At 41.3% G+C, this 25,259-nt stretch overlaps 1 protein-coding gene across 1 annotated transcript in view; it reads right to left on the bottom strand.

Annotated features, from left to right (window-relative positions):
• Window positions 1–25,259, bottom strand: part of GLP1R (glucagon like peptide 1 receptor) — a 103,087-nt gene that overhangs the window by 59,706 nt on the left and 18,122 nt on the right. The window contains exon 2 of the mRNA XM_081186448.1: window positions 1,655–1,751. Within this exon, the coding sequence (XP_081042574.1) occupies window positions 1,655–1,751 (97 nt within the window). The remainder of the gene's footprint in view (window positions 1–1,654; window positions 1,752–25,259) is intronic.

The following is a 25,259-nucleotide window of genomic DNA, read 5'->3' as shown; positions in this document are numbered from 1 at the left end:
CATGCTCTTAATTCCACACTATACACACTGACACATTGCTGAAATACTCACACAAAAGCCCACCAATCAGCATTATAGCTTATTCAACACACTAAAGGCTCAGTTTCAGATTTATTAAACCATCAGCCTAGGAGTGTAGTGTTGGCTGCCTAGCAGAGCAAAGAGAGATTAATACCTTCTTACTATTATTGCTACCAGCGAGTGTCATTCTCTAATGTTACAGGGCAATTCTAAGAAGAAGCAATGGAAAAATCTAATGCTTTAATATATATGGGGGGGCTACAAATCGAGTCTTATCCATTCCAGTGGGTTGGGACCAGAACATTTTAATGCTGCAGGCTTTCTTTTTCAAATTACTAGGAACCAAATGACCAGAAACCTGAACTTGTTACAGTAGGTTGTGTTTTCATTCAGTTGGTTGGTACAGGTTTTGATACCGTCATATAGTCAAAACAACCCAACATTTGGTGATGTGTAAGTGATAAAGCAAGGGCATGATGAAAATAATTTGTAAAATAAAATTTTTAAAAAAGACAATCAATCTTGAATAATTTGGATCTTAGGCTGCCTCCTCCTGATATGGGCACACACACATTTAAAACAATCCAATACAGCCTTCTTCCATCTGCCTTATTTCATCAAGGTTATTATAGTGGAACAGGTACATATTCAGCAAGAGTGTCCCAATCTGCAACCCTTTTCTGATAGACACCTTTATTTTTTATTATTTATTAAATTTATTATTTGTACCCCGCCCATCTGGCTGGGTTTTAGAAAGCCTGTTAATACATATTTGTTTTACCAAGTAATTTTAGCTGACTAAATTACTCCTACCACTATGATGCACTGATACTGTATACTTACAGTAATATATATGTTTAATATTTGAACATTTAAACTTTTAATGTAAGCTATCCTAAATGCCTTTAATTAATACAATACCAATACGTGTGTTTTTTAAAAAATATATAAAATGTTGTCTTAAAACACAATCATTTCCCTTCTGAATGCAGATAGCAAAAAAGGGGGGGACAGCTTACTGAACATTGTAATGTGAGGTAGGGGAATTCCTCCCTTGTACATGGACCGGCACCCCCATAATAATTATGGCACACACTGCACTGGAGCACCCAGCAGCAAAAGTTACAAGTACATGCCTAGGTGGAGCCACTTCACAATTAGTTTATCAAATATGGAACGGGGGGGGGTGCACTTGACGCCCACTATTGTTTTTGTTTCTGACTCCCTCCCACATCCCACACAATATCCCCTAATTTTAATCAGACTATTGACCCATGTAGCTCAGTACTGTTCATTTAGACCAACAGTGAGTCTCCAAGGTTTCAGAAAGACATCTGTTCCACCACCAGCTGAAGATAACAGGGATGGAACATGGAACCTTTTGTATGCAAAGCAAGCTCTACCACTGAGCTACAATCCTTCTCTTCTAGCTGGGTGAGGCGCACACTCTATAACTTAGCAAAATTCATTTCCTTCTATCGTTAGGAACTTGGCCCTTCAAGACACTGTAGACCAGGTTGCAGAAACTAATAAGAAGGAGAGATGATGGAAAATACATTATGGCCTATGAGAACTGTAGCAGTATGCAGTTAGGATGCTCTTTGTGAATGCCATTTGTGCTGAGCAGCCTTACCTGCCATAAGAGGGGGTGTTTCATGGAGATACTCCAAACACTGAAGCCGATATTCTTCCCATTTCTGCTTCAGTGAAGGAAAGGAGAGCTGGGGTCTCTGGAAGGAAAGAAAATAGCATCTCAGATATGTTGTTAACCAAATCCAGTTATTTAGTGATGGGTTTCCTGGGACGCGGGTGGTGCTGTGGGTTAAACCACAGAGCCTAGGACTTGCCAATCAGAAGGTCGGCGGTTTAAATCCCCGCGACGGGGTGAGCTCCTGTTGCTCGGTCCCTGCTCCTGCCAACCTAGCAGTTTGAAAGCACATCAAAATGCAAGTAGATAAATAGGTACTACTCCGGTGGGAAGGTAAACGGCGTTTCCATGCACTGCTCTGGTTTGCCAGAAGCAGCTTAATCATGCTGGCCACATGACCCGGAAGCTGTATGCTAGCTCCCTCAGCCAATAAAGCGAGATGAGCGCCGCAACCCCGGAGTCGGCCACGACTGGACCTAATGGTCAGGGGTCCCTTTACCTTTACCTTTCCCTGTGCATTAAAACATAGTAAACAACTTTACATTATGGGATCAAACTCCCCAAACGAGCAACAGCTCCCAGGCGTTAGGAACTAGCATGTAAAGAGACCAACCAGGAGACAGATATTCACTGAAATATTTTGCATTTTTGCTATACAGTAAACTACAAGCCCCCCTTTTCCTGCTTTTAGAATCAAGATGACACTGGCAACCACTTAAACCAATGCCCATACTGGCCTCCCTCATAACAACCCTCAATGCTCTGTTGCTTGACACATTATTCCTTGTCGACATCTGGCAGGATTTATGAGAATTATACATTGTTTTCATCACATAAGGCCTTCAATCTTCTGTAACAAATGAGCTGTCCTTTCAAAATCACTCTCTAGCAAGATATGCTTGTTGTGAACCCACAACAATGCCAATACCAACCTGCTCACTGACAATGGCACGAGGGCCCTCATCCAAGATCACTGGTTATCACTAGCCCCAGACATTGAAGACAACCCCTTCCCCATTGCCAGGCTCCTGCCTACACAGACAGTCAGATACCCCAACACCCCTCCACGCCAAATTAGTGAAGGTGGAGAGGCCTCTGGCTGAGACACTGTGCAGGAGAAGCAGCTTATGCCTCAATGCTTGGGAACTTATTGGGTCATGACTCCATGAAAGTAGAAGCCTGAGTATAAACAGAAGCAAGCCACTGTGTTCATCCATGTAGAGCAGTGGTTCCCAATTAGCTAATTACTGAGAACCCTCCTATTTTTCAAAAGCCAAGCCATGGACCCCCTACTTTTGAAAATGTTGCTCACTCTGTGGTATTTACCTATGCAAAGCAATTTTTTGAAGAAAATGTGGGGTAGCCCCTAAAAAGCAAATGGTTTTAAGTATACTATAAAAAAGACCATTGCCCATCACCAGACAGTAGGAAAAACTTGTCTCCATCGCTCCACTACAACTGAATTTAAAAAGCAATTGTGTCCCTAACTTGCAATTGTTCTGTATGGAGAAGGCTTTTTATATGAGAGAGTATTCAAACATGCTATTCCTTACTTGTAATCTGAGTGGGTACATCTTAGCAAAACTTTGCAGCATATGGTACTGCTAATTGGGGGATCTTGCACCTTCAAGACATAGGTGAAGGCTTGGTCAGGGCTTGATGAAGTATTGATGAAGAATGAGCAGCAAACAGCTGGAGTTTTCTAACGTTGGTAAGAGGAGAAGGAGCCTTGAAGAAACAAATAAAATTCTCATTTGCAACGGCAATGAGGAAAGATCAGGAAAGGGAGAAGAAGGCTGAAGAGGGACATATACTATTGAAGGTGTGACTAGCCAGATTTGTGCCTAATCTCTATTTAACAGTCTCTAGTAACCCTGGCAGTAGACGAGGAAACACAGGGTGACAGAACAAACCTTCCCAGTTAGACATTCCTAACATTAAGACACATTCCATGGACTAGAGGTTTTTTTGTCTTGCTCCTACCTCCCCATCCCCCTTTTTCCTTTTGTGTAATGACTTTTAAACTGTGAGCTTGAAGGCAGGGGTTGTCTTTTTAAATTTTAAATTATTGATATGTAAGCTTTTACATCTGAGGAGCAAGGTAAATAAAATATAAATGTTTAAAGAAGTTTGGTAGGTATGAACACATTTTGGTACATTTTGCTGCCTTCTCATGTACCATCTAAAACAAACGTCCATAAAACTAAATTATGAACTTAAAAATTTACCATCCTTTAAATAACTAATGGCCCATCCAAACCATCTTCAGTAGTCTAGGCTGGATACTTAAGAAGAAGTCATAAAACCATCAGCAGGAACCTAATTTTGCAAAATCTACCACAAAGCTGCTGAAATGTCTCTTGACCACAGTTGTTGATACAAGTCTATACCCGCAAGCAGAAGGATTAACAGCCCTTGTAGTTTTATTTTAGCAGTTTGAATTGAAAGTTTGGGGAATACTCTGTCTGCATATCCATATTCTCCTTTTGGCAGGAAAGAGTGGGGAGGGTATTTGGTGGAATAAAAATCCCACATTCTTTGTATGTAATTACACACATTTACGTTTGGTTCCAGACATTTGTATTCATATATAAACATACACCAGGTCCCAAAATCTCAAAGACCTCCATGAAGGCTCAAGCATAATTCTCTAAATTTCATGCCAAAGTGCGTAACATACGCATTCATCTCTTGCTGCCCTCATTCTCTTCCATTACTGCTGTTCTTACTATCAAAACTTATATCAACCTTGTACTTAACTCTTTGTCTGGTAGCAATACATGAGCAGGGGGTGATCAGGATGGCAATGGAGGCACAGATTGCTCCATTCCTTGTTTGCATGATAGAACGTAATTTATTAGTACCCTTCTACAAGGTAGTACCTTTCCTTGCTGCCAGCCTCTTAGCATTCTAGTAAATTATTTTTCAAGCTACTAAGAGAAGCTAGTTACAAGAGATTGTGATGGCCACCAACTTGTATGACTTTAAACAAGGATTAGACAAGTTCATGGAGCAAAAGACTATACTGTAAATGGCTACTAGTTATGATGGCTAGATTCTACCACCACTGTCAAAAGCATTTCCAAGGGATACTGATCCATTTCCAAACCATACTGATTCTGATCTTTCAAGCACTGAACACCTTGCTATGTGGCTAACTTGAGAACTGCCTCCTCCACTCCAAGCCTAATTCTTTGATCTTTGTTGGATTCCCTGTTCTGCATTCACTACCAATAAGTTATTATGATTTCTTTTGAGAGTATATTGAAAAGGAGGGTGTGAATGTAATAAATAGGAACACGCATAGTTGGAATTTTAGGCATGAAGCCCAATCCTATGCACATTTACTCAAAAGCAAGACCCACCATATTCTACATAGTGCAGTATGCTAATAAAATGGAAGAATGCAATGATGCACTCAAGCCAGGACTTAAGGAATTAAGAACCATTAAAGCCAAATAATTTGAACATACTTCTTTTTTTGCTGTGTGGTGTTATATTTTCCAACGCAAGTCAGAGGCAGAGGGGGAAGTCAGGAAAAAAGGAGCAGTTATTTGAGACACCTAATGGAGAAAAGATGGGGGGGCTGCCCTTGTGTGAAAAGCAAGCCAATGGCATTATAAACCATTATGTTCAATCACAAATATGCTCTCTGGGAATCATAAAAGGGATTGCAACCAACTTGCCTGCACACAACACACATGTTTATTAACTGCCTTTATTTCTGCAGTTTTTAATGTTAATTACAGCCTTTATCTTGTCGATGCAAAGCTCCCTGGTCTAAATCTAATCCTTGGCAGAATAGCTTCTGCTGGCACCTGTATTTCACCCACAGATCCAACTCAGGAATTAAAATTCAATAAGTGTAGATTTATGTACAAAATTTGTGTGCAGGCTTAGCTTGTCTGGGAATAAAACACAGCCCTGCTACTCATTAAAGCGCCCTGACATGGATGCAACTGCATGAAATCATTTTAGTGTAGGGATATATTTATTTATTTTAATTTAAACGAATTGGTGAAAGTAGTCTTCCACTCAGGATAGGTGTTTTTAATACCTACTATGGACTACTTGAATTGTGATACTCGAATTTTTATTTTTAAATCCAAGTCATTCTCCCGGACACTTTTAAGTAGGTATTTTTTATATGCAGGGAACCACACTTGGATCACTTTGATGTTACTCAAACATGCAGTACCACTATGAACACCACTTGTGGAAACAATGGCATGCAATCCCCTTCTAATGTTTAAAAGTCTACCAGATTTCCATTAACTATTATACGAGCTAAAGCGGAAGTATTCATTTCAAATGTACATTGCAGAATGCAATTTTGAGCAACTATCTGCATAGCACTCCTCATGCTAAATGAGTAACTCATAGTAAGTAGCCCGTTCTCCTCCCTTTTTTGCTCTCTCGTTGGCATTATTGACATCTCATTAATTGAGACCCATTGCACAAAGTGATAAGCTTTGCTAGTTTTTCTCTTTCAAAATACAGTGCTACCTTTAAGAAATAAAATGAATGCTTATTATCTCCTTAATTTATAATAGACAGTTTTAATTTTTTGTACATTTTTTTCTTTAAAGAATACTTCATATGGCAAGTCTGTCCACCTACTAATCAGAATTAGATACCATATTTGTAGCAGCTTTTATATACTACGACAAGGCAGGTTTTGGAAAAGTTATTAGCAAACTGTAATAAGAAAATAATCAGACATGTTCTCTTGTAAGAATGTCTAATTTGTGGGATTTGATTTAAATAAAAACATCCTGTTCCAGTAAGACAGACAAATGAAACCCAAAGGGACCAGAATTTATTGACTTAACCACATGTGCACTTGATATAATGCTTTCAGACACTATACAGATGTTAAAATCCAATGTTTTAAACTTTTATATTGAAATATATAAAAGACAAAACATATAATAGACACTACTTCATACAGGATGGAGGAGAGAGACAATGAGGGAGATACATTTTCATTATATTCCAATGATTTATAAATAAATCCCAAATTATCAACAAATCTGATGAGCATTGCTTAAGTGGGTTCTTACTGACAGAAGCTCACTGTCAGTGAAACTATGGAAGGCCCTGAAAGATTTCTAATAGAGTGCAAACTATTTACCTAATTTGCTGGCATTCGTTAAGCAGGTTAGATATTGTTAACTTATTTCAATGTAAATTGGCCTTTGAAAGGGATTATGAGTTTGTAGCAAATTAAGTGTGACTCATGGGTAGTGCCATTGAAATTAATGGGCATGGCTTAAGTGCACTGATTTCAGTGGGTCTGTTCCAAGTATAACTTAAGCTGGATACAACTTTGTGTTTTATTCTAGTTTTTACTACTGCATGGTAGCCACACTGTATATCTGGAGAAATAAGCAGATTACAAAAAATACAAATCAATCAAATCATTGCATGGAAGATTAAAAAAATAATAATTCATGCTGTGCTAAGTACATACAAACATCATATTTTAAATACATTTGGCACTGGCAGAGATGTATAATCTGGTAACTCAACCATCTATGAAAGGTTGCTTCACTGGTTATAAAATTTATACACAGCTAATACCTTGTAGTTTCCTGTTCTCTTCAAATGCAGTGATGGGATATATGCAACCTCAGCCTTCCACATGCACTGTGACTTGAAGATTTTGTATATCACATGGCATGAGCCAGTGTGGTGTAGTGGTTAAGAGCGGTAGTCTCGTAATCTGGGGAACCGGGTTCGTGTCTCCGCTCCTCCACATGCAGCTGCTGGGTGACCTTGGGCCAGTCACACTTCTTTGAAGTCTCTCAGCCCCACTCACCTCACAGAGTGTTTGTTGTGGGGGAGGAAGGGAAAGGAGAATGTTAGCCGCTTTGAGACTCCTTAAAGGGAGTGAAAGGCGGGATATCAAATCCAAACTCTTCTTCTTCTTCTTCTTCAGGACAGGACAGAGTTTCAAACAGAGATGTGCTCTCCCAGCATGTTCACACTCCTGTCTTAGCACTGTTTGCACTGGCTTGGTCATTTCCACAGAAGGGAATATAGCAGGATCCCCAAGGACGTGCTCTACGGGGAGCAGGCTTCCAACATCTGGCTTGTGTGCAGACCAACTGCGCGTTACAAAGATGTCTGCAAGCTGGCAACATCAACCACACTGTGTGGGAATCCCTTGCAGTGCCTGGAGACCGACAGTCAGGTTGTGAATTCATAGCAGTGACCAGAGGAGGAATGACCACTGGGAGGAGTGAAGAGAAAAGAAACGCTATGCTGCATCTGCAGCAGCACTACTGGATACCTTCATCTGCCCCAGCTGCAACAAAACATGTCTCTTCCGTATTGGTCTCTGCAGCCACAGCAGACACTGCAACCTTCCAACAGCTGGACTTCATCCCCTACCCCAAGTGCACTTCTCCACTGTCTCCCAAGACAACGGATGCCAACAACAGCTCTCATCATCTCTGTTTGTTAGCCATGATGGTTGCGGCTAGTTGGAGTGCAACAACATCTGGAGGGCCAGAGGTTCCCCGTCTCTTCCACAGAGCATTGTGTAGTTTGCAAACACTCAGTTTCCTGTCATTCTCATAGGGCATCTCAGTCTGTAACATTCCCACATAGGAGGGTTTCTTGGTGGACCTTATTCAGCAAGGTTTTCTGGAAGTCTTGAAGTGTTAAAGGTTCAACAGCTGTTGAGAGCCTAAACAAATGTCAGGTTAGAAGTTCTGTCTTCTGTTTATTCAATCCTTTTACTCAAACCAGTTTATGATGCTTTTAAACTTCCTAACTCAATTTGTGGATTTCCAAAAGGTTTGATGAGGGCTCAGAATGTGTCCTGACTGAAGGAAAAGTAAATAAGGAGTGAGTGGGGAATTCTAACCAGCCTGAAATACATAGCATATGCTCATGTAAGCAGAAATGAGACCCAGTCACACTGGTTTCAGGCATCACAATGCTCCCTCGCAATACTGAATAACAGAAGATGTTTTGAATGTGTATTTCGAAGATGAGCAAATACAGCAAAATGAAACTATGCAAGCAAGAATAAAAGACGCTGTGTGAGTAGCAGTGGGATGCCATCACAATGCAATGCCATCAAATAGATGAGACAAGTACAAATTCGTTCAAATTGAGCACGGCACACACAACTAACTCATTTTGACAATATAATTAAGTGCAATTAATCTCTGGATAAATTACCCCACTCAACAAAGATCTGAAGCAAGCATCAAATGTACATTTCTTGACTGTAATAATCATTTGACTTTAGATGGCAGCCTGGGTGACAGCCACACGAAGCACACTTGGCTCATTTAAAAACTTAAAAAAAACAACAACACTGTTCAGTATTGAAGAATGGATTTTAAAATGTATTGATACATTGTATGCAGGGAGGTCAAAGTAAGTTGCATGCTTCTATGAATCCCCTACCCATTCCCCAAGAAAGATGCCAAAGGGTTTGTTTCTTTTCCAGAGAGTTGCTGCTCCCCTGCTCCTAACACACTTAGAATCAAGCCAAGCCAGGAGGAAGCCAGAATCTGGTTTATTCTTAATTGCAAACCTGGGCTAATGGTTTGTTTCTCTCCAAACAAATCATGAGTAGAAACTAAAGTTTGTTCTTGGGTTACCATTCATGGTTTGTTTGGAGAAAAAGAACATAGGTTCTTTTAAACTATGTTTTAATACTGCACACGCACACCAAGCCATAATCAAAGCAAGGTCCACAAATGTTTTGGTTGCTTTCTAAAATAAAGTAATCTCAGTGGAAACACTATGTGGTACTGAGCAAGTCAGACAACCATGTTCCCTAAAAAGCTTAGTGACCTTTTGCAACCACCAAACAACAACTTCGGTGGTCTTAGGCATTCTGAAAGAATCCTTCATTAGAATACTTCCACAGTTTGGACCACTGAATATATAAAAGCAGTCAATGGAAAATCCATTAAGTGTCCTTATCTGTTTGAAAAACCTAGTTCCTGGAGCTCCATCTTGTGGTAAGAATGCAGAGATCCCTTACTCACACCCTGCAAAAAACATACAAAAAGACAGGAACAGCGGGGCAACTACTTTAAGGCAAACAGAGCTCAGCCGGCAATGATAGAATAAAGAACTTCTTCAAGTTGCCAGTCACGATTTCTCCTAAATTTCAGAATTCAAAATACTGTACTGTCAGCTGTTATTCTAATCATTAATTTGTGTAGTTTTTATTTCTGAAAATGCTTCAAAGTTGGATGAAAACTGCAATCCTGGGGGAAAGTATCTACTTATTGGATGACTGGATTATGGCATCATCATTCAGCTATGGGGGGGATATATACATATGTTAAGCTGGGTTTCCACTTCTTTTTTGATAGCTTTGCTACCACCTTACGGTGATCGAGTTGCAGTCTTTAAGGCGGGAAGAAGATGGGGGCTCTATTGCTCTATTGCTCTGTTGCTGAACTGGACTCACCCTGCATCTTTCTTGCCTTTCTTGCTCAATCTGCTATCAAGATTCAGGCCACAAAAAATATTGACTGGCCACAGCAGACCTTTTGAGAACGAGACAGTTGCAGGGAGAGTGACAGTTCTTGTTCCTCTAACCAACCCATTATTCAATTGAAAGCAGTTATGGAACCAATATTGAAATCTGAGCATTAAGGTTTCCCTCCATTGTTGTGTAATTTAAATCAAGCTGGTAGTAACTGAAACAAATTCAGGAAGGGCTCTTGCTCTCATGAGGTGACCAAGGAATCAGAAAAGCATCAAGTAGCATCAAACATTGACAGTAACCAGAACAGACCTATAAAACTATTAGTTCACAACCATTTAACAGAAACACAATCAGCATCATGGAATGAGTCCTTAGTTGCCATTAAACAAGGATTGGAAGATCTCAAATTTCTCTAGCTGCTGCAGTTCAATTGGGAGCCACACAAGTCCAAAATTCAAGGGAAGAAGATCATCACCTTTCTAGCCAGATAATGGAAAACAAGACACATTTGCTTCACATTGTAGTTGCTGGCTCTCTATCAGATTTCAAAGAAAAGTGTTTTCTCAACCTTTATTTCAGAGTAGTTGGGAGATATTGTGATGGCTAGACTCGTGGCTTGCAAAATATACTTACAAAAAAAGCATAGCCGCAGTTCTACCAGTCAGAGATGGGACCAGATTGTGGGGAAGGGGGGACAATTGGAAATAAAAAGATTAAACTAGGAAAACAGGAAATTAGGAGGCTATACACTAGGGACATTAGCTATGCAAATCTTTTCCCCCTAGATTTAGCAAATTGCATCATATATAGAACACCAAACATAACAGCTAAAGTTGGGTGGATTTACCTTACGATTATTTTTCTTCCCATGCCTCAGCCTAGAGCTATGAGACACTTGGGAGCATTATTTTGCTTGCATCTCGTTTCCCCTCCCCACCTCCAGATTCTTCCAGAATTAGTGTGATTAGTTAATCTGTTGATGCACAGCTGTATTTCATGCCTTGGTTCTGTTTTGGAGTCGTGTTTCTTTTAGGATATTTCCTTTAACTGGATGAACCCAGGCACCAAATTAATATTCCCATACTCCCTTCTAATATTGAGCATTTGGCAGATCTCAGTTTGCATGCGCATATAAATGTATAGGGAAGAGGTGGTGGTGGTGGTGTGATCAGACACCAAGGGGAATCGGGCCTGTGATGGTGAGAGAGAATGGCAGTTTACTGACCTGCTCCAGCCAAATGTCCTGCTTCCTCCAAAAGAGGTTTATCATAGATTAACTCAACAGCCAACTCAAACAGAACTTATGCTGCTGTCACCAAAGGCGTTTGTTTCAACTTCAAGCCAGGGAGTGGGGTACGGAAAGAGAATGATGACACGCTTGGGCCAAGTGCTCACCAAGGGCATCAAGACACAACAGCAGAAGCTTCTGCAATGGGGACCTCTCAGTCAATGATGGTGGACCCTGTAGTGGCAGGGGTTACGAGAACCTGAGCTTGACATCTACCCAGGCTGTATTACTCACTATGTCAGGCACTCTGGAGCAAGAAGAGAATTTTAACCCACAAAGTATGAGCCTATTGATAGCTAACATCTATAGGTTGTGATCAGAGGATAAATCCTGAGACACTGACACAACATAACTCCGACATTGTCCTATCTTGGTCATCTCAGTCACTGAGGCAGCTATAGCAAGTGTCACTGTGCCCAAGTCAACAGCAGTACTAAATCAGATCGTATGTATTTCTCTCCAAAACAGAGTTCTGAATATGCCGGATTAGGTGCCCCTTCTCTCAGACTGACTGCATATGCATTCGGTGCAAGCCCATATTCCTAAACAGATAAGGATTGTACAAGCAGAGAAAAAACTAACGTGTTCCTGGAATTTGGCTACCTTTTCCAAGATATGCAATGATATTGCTAGCAAGCCACAGGTGTATGTTGGGAAACTGTGTACGTACAGCTACTCACACAGAGTCAATTAAGGTTTGGCAGACAGCCAGAAGGCAATCTGAAGGAGTAAGTCTGCCTGGAGATAACAGAGGCATGGAGACAGCTCCCTGACTGGTCAAGCTCTCCCAAGGGAGTGATAATTAATGGTCTACTAACTGGTAGTTCAGGAGTTCAGTTGTTCTGTGTCAGTGTAGGAGTTGTGAGTCGTGTATGAGAGAGCTAGCTAAAGATCCGTGTTCTGTTCCTGTAAATAGTCCACTGTATATAATAAACACCTAACTATAAGTTCCTGGTTCCTACTTCGTCTATCCTGTCTGCAGCCAAGTTGCCAATTGCTTCCGTGGATTCTGCGTTTACTCTGCTAGGTCTGGCTAAGGTCCTGCAACTAGTCAGAAAGTTGCAAAACACCAATAGGTTTTGCCAATAGTGTATCTGTATTTATACCCAGTCAGTACCATCAGCCCATCTAGCTTAGTACAGTCTGCACAGGCCAGCAGCAGCTCTACAGGATTTCAGACAGAGGACATCCGCAGCCTTAACTGGAGCTGCTGGGGATTGAACATGGGACCTTCTGCAATGAGGGAAAATCAAGTTCTGTGCTGTGAATAGTTGCTAGATCATTTCCCGTTATTAAGAAAATATTTTTAGTGCATAGGATCAGAGGAGATGCAAGACACCTGAAGAATGCCATCTCCAACTTGCTATCCATGGGGTCACAAGAGTCGGACACGACTAAACAACTAAACAACAACTCTGTGGCAAGAGTAGCTCAAACCTCCCAGGGAATAGAAGGAAGAAGGATCCATATTCCAGTTTCGTCACTAAAGAATTATCCACTTCTCTCCTGCGAAACTGGAGAAGACAGCCACACATATCATACACAGTCACTCTGGACAGGGACTACAGAATTTCTAAGCTTTCTATACCTCTCTGTATATAGTTCAAATGACTGCTTTTTGACAAATAAGCTAGATTTTGAGCAGAAGAACAATGTCTAGCAGAAGTGTAACTTTAATGATCTCATTCAAATAGTGAGAAATTTAAATAATCTGGCATGCATATGCAAAGGAGCTAGCCAGCTGGTAAGCCAAGTTCACATTTAAATATGCATTGCTAACTGCTACATATGGATAATTCTAATTAAGCCAAGAAGCACAGTTCTGTTCGGAATTTCTGATTCCCAAGATGAACAATGAAAAGTTGACATTTATTTCAACTATTTATTGCCCAGAGCAGGGTACATAAAAGGAAGACCCAGCATGCACAACAAAACACAGATATAGCTCTTACGTGCAACAGCAAAAAGAACTGGAACAATAATGAGCAAATGGGCTACAGGTTGCTTGTGCTAAAAATAAACATAATTTGTTATCTAGCAATAAATCAATACTATTTTCAGTAACCATTCTTAGCTATTCCAGAAGAATGGGGTTTTTTTAGGTAACTTATACCAGCCTTCATTCACAAGGATTAGGAGGAAAAAATGTTGAATCTTAAAACTAATATTAGAGGTTAAGTGTCAACTAAGGGATTGGCTCTTCTGGACAGACTCCAGAAGGGACCTGCAACTACCGGTAATTAGAAACACAGATTTCCCCCCTTGATATCCAAGAGGAGATGGAAAAATGTCGTATTGTGAACTACTGAAATCTCAAGATCTAGATTTTGTAACAAGAGATGTTTACATTTCCTTGGGCTATATGTAAGCATTAGCAGAAGTATAGGGTTATTGATAATAACAGAGAATGAAATAAAAGTTTATCCCTTTCTACAATTATTGTTGTACAAAGCCTGAACTGAACCCACAACAAATATAGGTTATACTTTGTTAAAGTGTGTCTGTCAAGTGTAGCTGGTAAACTTGCAACCTGGGGATTCATAAGGCTGGCACTATAAATGGATAGTGATGGAATCTAAAATTCCTGGCAGATTATTCTAAATAAATATTTTATTTCAAAAAGGTGACATTTCAGTTGCTCTTGTTCAGTACAGATGTTCCAGCAGCATCTTTTAAAAATGTATTTGTAGATGTATTTCTGGTTATGCTAACCATGCAGCAGGTACCCAGAGAGCTAAACTTCACCTAGGACTTTAAAGGATTCCATAAAAGCAAACTGATAAGAGGTCGCAATGCCACCCACTTCAGATTTCCTGCCCACACACCTTCTTTGATCCTTTTTAGCTAGCAGCAACAATAGCTTAGTGCAGTTCAGAGAATGTCATTGTTTCAGTACAATGGCAGAGAGCCCAGAAGATTTGCATGCCTGTTGAAGGAGAAAGTGTACCTTTACATTCCACATGTGGAAAGGATCTTTGAGAAGGAGGGAATATATTGCATATTTTGCTCTGGGCATCCCCCAATAGGCTATCCCCTCTTAGGCATTGGCAAGTGAGAAACATGTTTAAAAACTGGACAGGCACCAATTTGGAAGGTTCAATACTTCTTTTATTTTTATAACACCGTGAATGTGCATTGAAGAGGAGGACAGAGGAGAGGCCCCTGCCTTGCGGAGCTTACAATGTAAAAAAATGGCACAGAGAAAACAAAGGAAGAGGAGGAATGTGGAGGCAGGGAGAAATGGGGAAATGAGTTATCAGTTATACATGACTCTTTTATATACGCACACACTTAGGGCTTGGTTACAGAGTTAGTTGCCTGTAGGCAGCACAGACCCTCCAAGTGTCCCTATTTTCCAGGGACAGTCCTGGATTTACAGAAGCCATCCCAGTTTCTGATTTGGAATTTACTGCTTTTCCTTAGAACATTCCTATTTTCACCAGAGAAATGTTGGAGGGTATGGAGTTATGTGGCCCCTGAGCCAAGGAGAAAGGTAACTATACAAGTTACAAGTTACTTTAGAAGATATCTGAAGGCAGCCCTGTATAGGGAAGTTTTTAAACGTTTAATGTTTTATTATGTTTTTACATATGTTGGAAGCTGCCCAGAGTGGATGGCAACCCAGTCATATGAAGAAATGTTGGAGGGTATGGCAATAGCGCCCCTTCATGGATCACTGCCTTGTTGTGGCGAAGAGGCTTGAATAACTCAGAGAAGCTATGAGCTATGCCGTGCAGGGCCACCCAATATGGACAGGTCATAGTGGAGAGTTTTGACCAAACGTGATCCACCTGGAGCAGGAACCAGCAAGCCACTCCAGTATACCTGCCAAGAAAACTCCATGGACAAAGACAACAGGCATTTAAAAGTTATGACGCTGGAAGATGAGCCCCTCAGGTCGGAAGGCATCCAACATGCTACTGAGGAAGAGTGGAGGACAAGTACAAGTAGATTCAGAGCTGATGAAGCGGCTGGGCCAAAGCCAAAAGGACGCTCAGTTGCAGATATGCCTGGAAGCGAAAGGAAAGTCCAATGCTGTAAAGAAAAATATTGCATAGGAACCTGGAATGTAAGAACCATGAACATGGGTAAGTTGGAGGTGGTAAAAAATGAGATGGCAAGAATAAATATTGACATCCTGGGCATCAGTGAACTAAAATGGACGGGAAAGGGCGAATTCAGTTCGGACGACCATCATATCTACTACTGTGGGCAAGAATCCCGTAAAAGAAATGGAGTGGCCCTCATAGTCAACAAAAGAGTGGCAAAAGCTGTACTGGGATGCAATCTCAAAAATGATAGAATGATCTCAATACGAATCCAAGGCAGACCTTTTAACATCACAGTAATCCAAGTTTATGCACCAACCACTGGTGCTGAAGAAACTGAAATTGACCAATTCTATGAAGACTTACAACACCTTATAGAAATGACACCAAGGAAGGATGTTCTTCTCATTATAGGCGATTGGAATGCTAAAGTAGGGAGTCAAGAGATAAAAGGAACAACTGGCAAGTTTGGTCTTGGAGTTCAAAACGAAGCAGGGCAAAGGCTAATAGAGTTCTGCCAAGAGAACAAGCTGGTCATCACAAACACTCTTTTCCAACAACACAAGAGACGACTCTACACATGGACATCACCAGATGGGCAGCATCGAAATCAGATTGATTATATTCTCTGCAGCCAAAGATGGAGCAGCTCTATACAGTCAGCAAAAACAAGACCTGGAGCTGACTGTGGCTCAGATCATCAGCTTCTTATAGCAAAATTCAAGCTTAAACTGAAGAAAGTGGGGAAAACCACCGGGCCGGTAAGATACAATCTAAGTCAAATCCCTTATGAATACACAGTGGAAGTGGGGAACAGGTTTAAGGATTTAGATTTGGTGGACAGAGTGCCTGAAGAACTATGGATGGAGGCTCGTAACATTATACAGGAGGCAGCAACTAAACCCATCCCAATGAAAAGAAAATGCAAGAGAGCAAAGTGGCTGTCCAACGAGGCCTTACAAATAGCGGGGGAGAGAAGGCAAGCAAAATGCGAGGGAGATAGTGAAAGATACAGGAAATTGAATGCAGATTTGCAAAAAATAGCAAGGAGAGACAAGAAGGCCTTCTTAAACGAGCAATGCAAAGAAATAGAGGAAAACAACAGAATGGGAAAAACCAGAGATCTGTTCAAGAAAATTGGAGATATGAAAGGAACATTTCATACAAAGATTACCATAATAAAAGACAAAAGTGGAAAGGATCTAACAGAAGCAGAAGACATCAAGAAGAGGTGGCAAGAATACACAGAGGAACTATACCAGAAATAAATGGATGTCTCGTATACCCCAGGTAGTGTGGTTGCCGACCTTGAGCCAGACATCCTGGAGAGTGAAGTCAAATGGGCCTTAGAAAGCACTGCTAATAACAAGGCCAGTGGAAGTGATGATATTCCAGCTGAACTATTTAAAATTTTAAAAGATGATGCTGTTAAGGTGCTACACTCAATATGCCATCAAATTTGGAAAACTCAGCAGTGGCCAGAGGATTGGAGAAGATCAGTCTACATCCCAATCCCAAAGAAGGGCAGTGCCAAAGAATGCTCCAACTACCGCACAATTGCACTCATTTCACACGCTAGCAAGGTTATGCTTAAAATTCTACAAGGCAGGCTTAAGCAGTATGTGGACTGAGAACTCCCAGAAGTGCAAGCTGGATTTCGAAGGGGCAGAGGAACCAGAGACCAAATTGCAAACATGCGCTGGATTATGGAGAAAGCTAGAGAGTTCCCGAAAGGCATCTACTTCTGCTTCATTGACTATGCAAAAGCCTTTGACTGTGTCGACCACAGCAAACTGTGGCAAGTTCTTAAAGAAATGGGAGTGCCTGATCACCTCATCTGTCTCCTGAGAAATCTCTATGTGGGACAAGAAGCTACAGTTAGAACTGGATATGGAACAACTGATTGGTTCAAAATTGGGAAAGGAGTACGGCAAGGCTGTATATTGTCTCCCTGCTTATTTAACTTATATGCAGAATTCATCATGCGAAAGGCTGGGCTGGATGAATCCCAAGCCAGAATTAAGATCACCGAAAGAAATACCAACAACCTCAGATATACAGATGACACAACCTTGATGGCAGAAAGTGAGGAGGAATTAAAGAACCTTTTAATGAGGGTGAAAGAGGAGAGCGCAAAATATGGTCTGAAGCTCAACATCAAAAAAACGAAGATCATGGCCACTGGGCCCATTACCTCCTGGCAAATAGAAGGGGAAGAAATGGAGGCAGTGAGAGATTTTACTTTCTTGGGCTCCATGATCACTGCAGATGGTGACAGCAGCCACGAAATTAAAAGACGCCTGCTCCTTGGGAGAAAGGCGATGGCAAACCTAGACAACATCTTAAAAAGCAGAGACATCACCTTGCCAACAAAGGTCCGTATTGTAAAAGCCATGGCTTTCCCAGTAGTGATGTATGGAAGTGAGAGCTGGACCATAAAGAAGGCTGATCGCCGAAGAATTGATGCTTTTGAATTATGGTGCTGGAGGAGACTCTTGAGAGTCCCATGGACTGCAAGAAGATCAAACGTATCCATTCTGAAGGAAATCAGCCCTGAGTGCTCACTGGAAGGACAGATCGTGAAGCTGAGGCTCCAATACTTTGGCCACCTCATGAGAAGAGACGACTCCCTGGAAAAGACCCTGATGTTGGGAAAGATTGAGGGCACAAGAAGAAGGGGACGACAGAGGATGAGATGGTTAGACAGTGTTCTCGAAGCTACAAACATGAGTCTGACCAAACTGCGCGAGGCAGTGGAAGACAGAAGTGCCTGGCGTGCTCTGGTCCATGGGGTCACAAAGAGTCGGACACGACTAAATGACTAAACAACAACAACATGGCAATAGCGGGCAGCACAGTTGCACAGGCAGAGTGGCCAATCAGTGCTGAGCTCCCTGTTGCTCTCCCTTTTGGTCACTGACATTAACAGTACTGGGAAGCCTGGTGAACACCACCACCCTGTCAACCACTACAGCCCATGGGGAATGGGCACTAGGGAACTGAACCAAAATTTTCAATAAAAAGGATGGAGAGAATTCATTATTGCTGTTTTATTTAAAAGTTCACATTCCAATAAAATAAAGCCCCAAAGGAAAATCTCACCACACAGTAAGTAATTCCTATACGCCTTTTTAGATTATTATTTTTTCCTCCATGCCCACTGAACGAGCAAGATCTATGGAGAACCATAGCAATTGCTTGGCATGTTTTGCCTAGAGATAATTAAAGGAGGCATTTAATTGCAGTCTTCAAATACCTGGAGAGATGTCACACAGAAGGACCAGACTTGTTCTCTACTACTCCAGAACAAAAACCAAGTCAATGGGTGGAAATGGAAGGGAAGAAGACTCTTGCTAAACATTAGGAAAAACTCCCTAAGAAAAGCTGTGCAGAAGTAAAAGCAGTCTGCCATTGGAGGTATGCATTTTTAAGCAGATGCTGGATGGGCTGTTGTTGGGTCTGCTGTCCTTGCTCCCTGCACTGAGAAAAGGGTTGAACCAAATGACTTCAGAAGTCCCCTCTAACTCTTAAAATTCTATAATACCCTTTGTATAATGATCTGTGTGAATGTGATCATTTGGGCTCATTATAGGTAAAGTATCAAAGAGAGAAGAGGAATGCCCTTTTTGTCCTCACCATCAACTTACCCACCCTTCAGGTTTCAAGTCCTCAAAACGCCTACAACAGGTGTGTGGAGAGGGAGGCAAGCCAATGGATGTAATATCCCTGTTCCCTCAATCATTCATTATTCCCATGCATCATCACGAATTTTCACATGTCCCCACCCACTACAAAGAGATGTTCTACGTCGGATCTCCCATGAAGACAAGTGTAAGAAAGCTGCCGTAAATCAAGTAAACAACTTATTTCTATTGCTATGAACCTAGTGAACCTGGTAACAAATGGAGACACACTCCAAAGAGGGAGGGAAGAGACTTGCTGATTTTTACTTAAATGGAAAGATTCTCAGAGCAGGGAAAACAATTCTCAACTCTGTAGCCCCTTGTCAAATGACATTAGATTATCCTGCTTTCACTGTTTACTCATTTCAGCCACACCAATATTAAATTGTTAAAAGTCTAAGTTAAACAGAGGACACAAGGCAGTAAAAGAATAATCACAAAGCTATTAAACATAATCTCTAGTATATAATTTCATGGCTCTTGCATCTCCTAATGGTAAGTGATTGTGAGTGAGGAATACGATTATGTCTCAAAAGCTGCAGTTCCAGCCGAAGGAAGCTGCTTATTTTGCTTTTAATTAACTATGGCCCAGGGTAACTCCCTTAGAAGCTCATTGTCACAGTGCTCAAGGTTCACTGCTCATTTATCCACTGTATTGATCAGCTCCTGTTAGCCATCCCTCCCATAATTGTTTTTAAGTATAGTGGTGTTGCAAACACTCGGAAATAGCCTGGCAATAGATTTCAAGAAGGGTGCTTCAAGGGATAAAACTGCTCATACTAGTAAGGGTGCTTTGATGCATTAGTATAACAAGATAACATAAGAGCTCATCCCCAATATAACAGATGTGTATACTTTGACTTCCCCTCTGATTGTAGAAGAGCACAGCTGATATTTCACTTGCCTTACACAAGGGGGAACCGACCACTATATACACAGATCCATCCTTATGCTAGGAACTAGTGATGCATTTCGTTAACTTGCCTGCCAGGGGAAGACAGCTAATCTTACCATCAATCTTAGAGGCTGTCGTTTCTCTCCACAGAAGCACCTCACTGATAAAAAAATATTAATATTTGGATGTACTTGTCCATTTAAGATGTTTTGGTTAGTCAGACTCTTGCATGCTGGTCTCGTCAAATGCATGGTACCACATTAACTGCCTAGTATTTTTCAATAAACACACTTTGTAGTAAATAAAATATTTTGCTTCACTATTCCCCCAGGTACCCCTGGTTTATCTCATGGTCATCTGGGCCTCAACACCCTTGCAAGAAGCCAGCAATGCCATAGGCTTTCTATCAACAAATGAATAATTCCACATAAGCAGGCCCTTTATAGGCGGTGCACTGGGGGTGGGTAATTGCCCCTTGCATCACACCTGGAAAGAGCCACATCCCTGCTTGGAGAGTTTTGGTCAAGCAGTTTGTTATTGCTATATTGTTGCCAACTTTTGAAAGCAACAGATGGCAAGGAACTGCTGTTGGCTCCAAACACTGCTGCTCTCATCAGCTGGGCTGGGCTCCTCCTCTCCCCTTGCAGAGATCCTGAGGTACAACAGCCCTGTGCAGAACTGGAACAAGACAATATTTCCTGGGGATGGTAGTTATCAACAGGATCCTGTGAGCCGCCTGCCTACTTGCTGCAGTGCGAGTGACAAGAAGCCACCAGATCCCACCCTTCTGGCTACATTACTGTCACTTCCACAAAGGCTCAGTCAGCAGGATATGTCTCAGGAGGCACCAAGGCATAAGTTTTGAACTGAAAGCAGTTTGTTTCCAACCAAGCCACTGATAAAAAAAAGAAAATATAGTATTAAGTATTTGATACCTGGGTTTGCTTCTTTTTTCCCTCCATTCCCATCCATTTTTCCTTTTGCACTGACTGGTTATTCTTATTGGATTTCATGCTACTCTGGAATTGTGGAACTCTGCATGATTAATCTCAATAGGTAGTGTATATTTGTGTTTAGATTCTATACAGCTAGATACTTTTATATTTCCCTTAATATGAAAATGTGTCCAAAGAGAAAGGAAGGCAGTTACAAATGCTGGCGTAACCTGGGGGAAAACAGAAGTGTAATACTGGAGCCTTACCAAAACATTAGGGACACGGGTGGCGCTGTGGGTTAAACCACAGAGCCTAGGACTTGCCGATCAGAAGGTTGGCAGTTTGAATCCCGGCAACGGGGTGAGCTCCTGTTGCTCGGTCCCTGCTCCTGCCAACCTAGCAGTTCAAAAGCACGTCAAAGTGCAAGTAGATAAATAGGTTCCGCTCCGGCGGGAAGGTAAACGGCGTTTCTGTGGCTGCTCTGGTTTGCCAGAAGCGGCTTAGTCATGCTGGCCACATGACCCGGAAGCTGTATGCCGGCTCCCTTGTCTAATAAAGCGAGATGAGCGCCGCAACCCCAGAGTCGGCCACGGTCAGGGGTCCCTTTACCTTTACCAAAACATTGTTTCTATTTCAACCCAGCTTTCCAACTAAATATGAACATTTATGCTTGTGGGCAAACTTCACAAGCCTTGCATAGATTTTAATTCAAGAGTTTCAATTAAAACTGAACCCTGAATCATTTCACAGCAACCAGCTGCATTACCTAAAATGGCACGCCAGTTGTCAATGATACACGTGCACTGAAGAGTCAACTTATCATCTTTGAAAAGTCAAAACTACGGAATTCGAATACTGGGCAGCTTGTCAGCATGGGAAGCATGTAATTATCAAGTAACTATGCAAGGTTAAAAATCCAGTTAAGCAGTTTCCGGGGGAGGTGGATGAAGACCGGGTGGAGGAGTACCAATCCACAACCATCACTTTTCCCTCAGCTGCATTTTAAAAAGTGATAGTGTACTCACTAGAATTTTAACACATTTTTAGTCTGCAGTGTTGTGGATTGCTACTGGGACACACAAACATTTGAGTGTCTACATAGCAGTAGTTACATGGAGTGAAGTATAATGGCCAAGAAAGAAAGTCTTCATATACTATATAGGAATCTAAGGAGCATCCTGGAATAAGGGCTAGGCGTTTTGAAGTAAAAAAAAAAAGCTGTGAAATGTTCAAGGCAGTGCATTGTGTTTATTAACACAGTGCACACAAGTCCAGCATTGTTCATTGCTCTTCCTGTGGCCAGACTGGGCTTCTATATTCCATGCATTTCTCTGTCACTGTCATCTCACCATTGCAGTTCTTTTCATCCTTACACTAAGGTAAAGGTAAAGGGACCCCTGACCATTAGGTCCAGTCGTGGCTGACTCTGGGGTTGCGGTGCTCATCTCGCTTTATTGGCCGAGGGAGCTGGCGTACAGCTTTCGGGTCATGTGGCCAGCATGACTAAGCCACTTCTGGCGAACCAGAGCAGCACACGGAAATGCCGTTTACCTTACCGCCGGAGCGGTACCTATTTATCTACTTGCACTTGATGTGCTTTCGAACTGCTAGGTTGGCAGGAGCAGGGACCGAACAATGGGAGCTCACCCTGTTGTGGGGATTCAAACCGCCAACCTTCTGATCGGCAAGTCCTAGGCTCTGTGGTTTAACCTGCAGGGCCAACCGTGTCCTTACACTACCAGTCTTCAAACTAATCTTTATCCTAATCTGGAATAAAGGCAGTGTGAATGGAATGGTGGAAGGGGATGGAGGGAAGATTTAAAATCTTAGATTTATAAATCAGCTGAGCCATTTGGAGTTTTAACTTACAGAGAATTTCATTTCCCAGCTATTTTCAGAGTACAATTGGGTGGAAGGAAAATGCAGTAACAATAATATTCTGAAAATTGAAGGACCTATTCAACAGCTAACACAGCCTTGTGAGAGACTTCATCAACCTTACCCTAGCAGCTTTGCATCTCCCACTTCCTATCCAGTTCTAGTCTTAAGCAAATAGGAATCCATTCACCTCTGCGGAATATCTAGAAAGAACCGTAAACACAGAATCACAAATAAAGCACCCAACTCTCCTGAAAGAAAACTTTCCCCGAGAAATTAGATCATAGCCTTCCTAACAATGTAACACCCCAAGTAAATTTTTTAACCCGTGGCTCATCTTTTGCTTGTCACAGACGGTTATTAATCCAACTATTAAAACTTTAAGTATCTGGAGATATTATAAACGCTGCTATAGATTACAGAAATAACCATTTATTCCACTGCATTTGTTCATAGCAGAAATCCTTGTGATTGACAACAAGACAACAAAGCAGCATCCAATTCAAAGTGACAAATCATTTAATAGTACAACTCAGTGTTTAAAAATCAACTTTATAAGGGAAGACAGAATGGAAACCTAACACAAATGTCATCAACACTTGATCCTTTGCTCTTTTTACGGAGATATTACATAATGCAGAGTTTCCAGGAGAGAGGTGCCTTTTTTCAGCCCAAAGGTGTTGTTCGCTTGCGGGTAGCCTTCTGTAAGCACTACCCATGCCAGTGGCAGGTGGGATCAGAGACAAAAGTGGGTAGGACAATGGGTGAGACATTTATCTTTGTACAGTAAGCTACATTCCAACCATGCCAAGGTCAGAGGTTTCCACCCACCCACAAACTCACTCTCCATCCAGGCAAGCAAGAGGCATCACCTTCATCACACTTCAAGGACACATTCCAAGCAGGATAAAGAACTTGAGTGGGATGCAGAGCAGGTCCAGGGATGCGGGGACCACAAACCCGTAAGAGCAAGGGAGCCTGTCTCTCCCATAGTTTTAAAAGCTGCACATTGTAGCAGGCAAGATTAACCTTCTTACTGTTCTAAATTTGAAAGAACAACAAATCTTCTGAAAATGACACTCTAAGTTTTAGTAGACTATCCCATTGTCAAAATATTCAAGCGAATTAGCAGCAACATAAGCCGCACACATTTATCCATATGCGTATCTGACCATCTTCCTAGGTTCATATGAAAGTCAGTACAATGCAGATAACACCTCTTTAAATTTAGTGGCCTATGCGAAAGCTATTTTGACAAGAAATATTTATGTATCTAGAGTTTTACGGCAGGTTTCTAAAATTAAACACTTTTTATTGCTGCTATGCATTTAATTATATTTGAGCGATCACCATCCTGTTATTTTATGGGACAATTATATAGTAAATAATCATTATAGCATAAACAGCAGTCAACCACTAGGTAAGTCGGTGGGACACATTAAAAAGAAAACGGGCCTATTTCTTCTCAGAATGCCAAGCAGCGAGAGGGATGGGGAAATGGGGAGCATTTAAGAGGCAAGCAGTTCACACAAGCAAATGAACAGGAAAGGGAAGGCAAAGAGAACAGGGAACAAATTCTTCCAGATGTACAAAACAGAGACAAGCTTCTGATGCACAGAAGGAAACCCTGGATGGAATACACCCGAAACTGTTTATTAAAACATTCAGTAGCAAGAAGGCAATGACACTAGATGTTCTCAGAAGCTTCTGTCCTTGTACATGTATTGTACCTTGGAAGGGACAAGTTCTACTCTCAATCACTTGATCAACAGGACGCCTTTTAAGAAAATTAGTACAACTTATTAGCTAGTCAAATTTTTCTCCCACCATATCCCCTAGCTCGGTGTTAATGACAACGATTCATGATTACACATTAAAGCTGTGCAGATTGTGTGCTAAAGAAGAATTATGCTCCAAGGCAACCCAATCTAGTGCCAAGGAGATTCAGTTCCACGATGGCCACATTAATGATGTAAAATGTCTATTCATTTGCCAATATATTTGGGGTAGATGTCATATAAAGGGGATAGAGAGGCCATGGAAATTGTAACAATTGGAATGAGATATTATTTAACCCCATCGCCCACATGTGATGTTTCTTTCAACACTGTCCTCTCAACTCATCTTTACATCCACGAGAACCTGAAAGCTTTTTAAAGAGCCAAAATTTGCAGGATGTGGAGTTTTGCCCGTATCCTAATATTGCATAACCATTCATTCACCTTCAGTTTTGCCACTAATAAAACTCTGCAGTGTTCATTAAAAAATAATAATCCCCGTTAACTGTGATCTCAGAATGATTTTTTGATGACTGTAAAAAGCAATGAAATTGCGATGTCCACATTTTGGTGCAGCCATTCTGGCTGCAAAACAGCACTCATTTCATCATATATTG

The sequence above is a fragment of the Podarcis bocagei genome (genome assembly GCF_964188305.1).
Source record: "Podarcis bocagei genome assembly, chromosome: 3".
NCBI classification, from domain to species: Eukaryota; Metazoa; Chordata; class Lepidosauria; order Squamata; family Lacertidae; genus Podarcis; species Podarcis bocagei.
The sequence above is the reverse complement of the archived record's forward strand: the minus strand, read 5'-3'. Positions and strand labels throughout refer to the sequence as shown.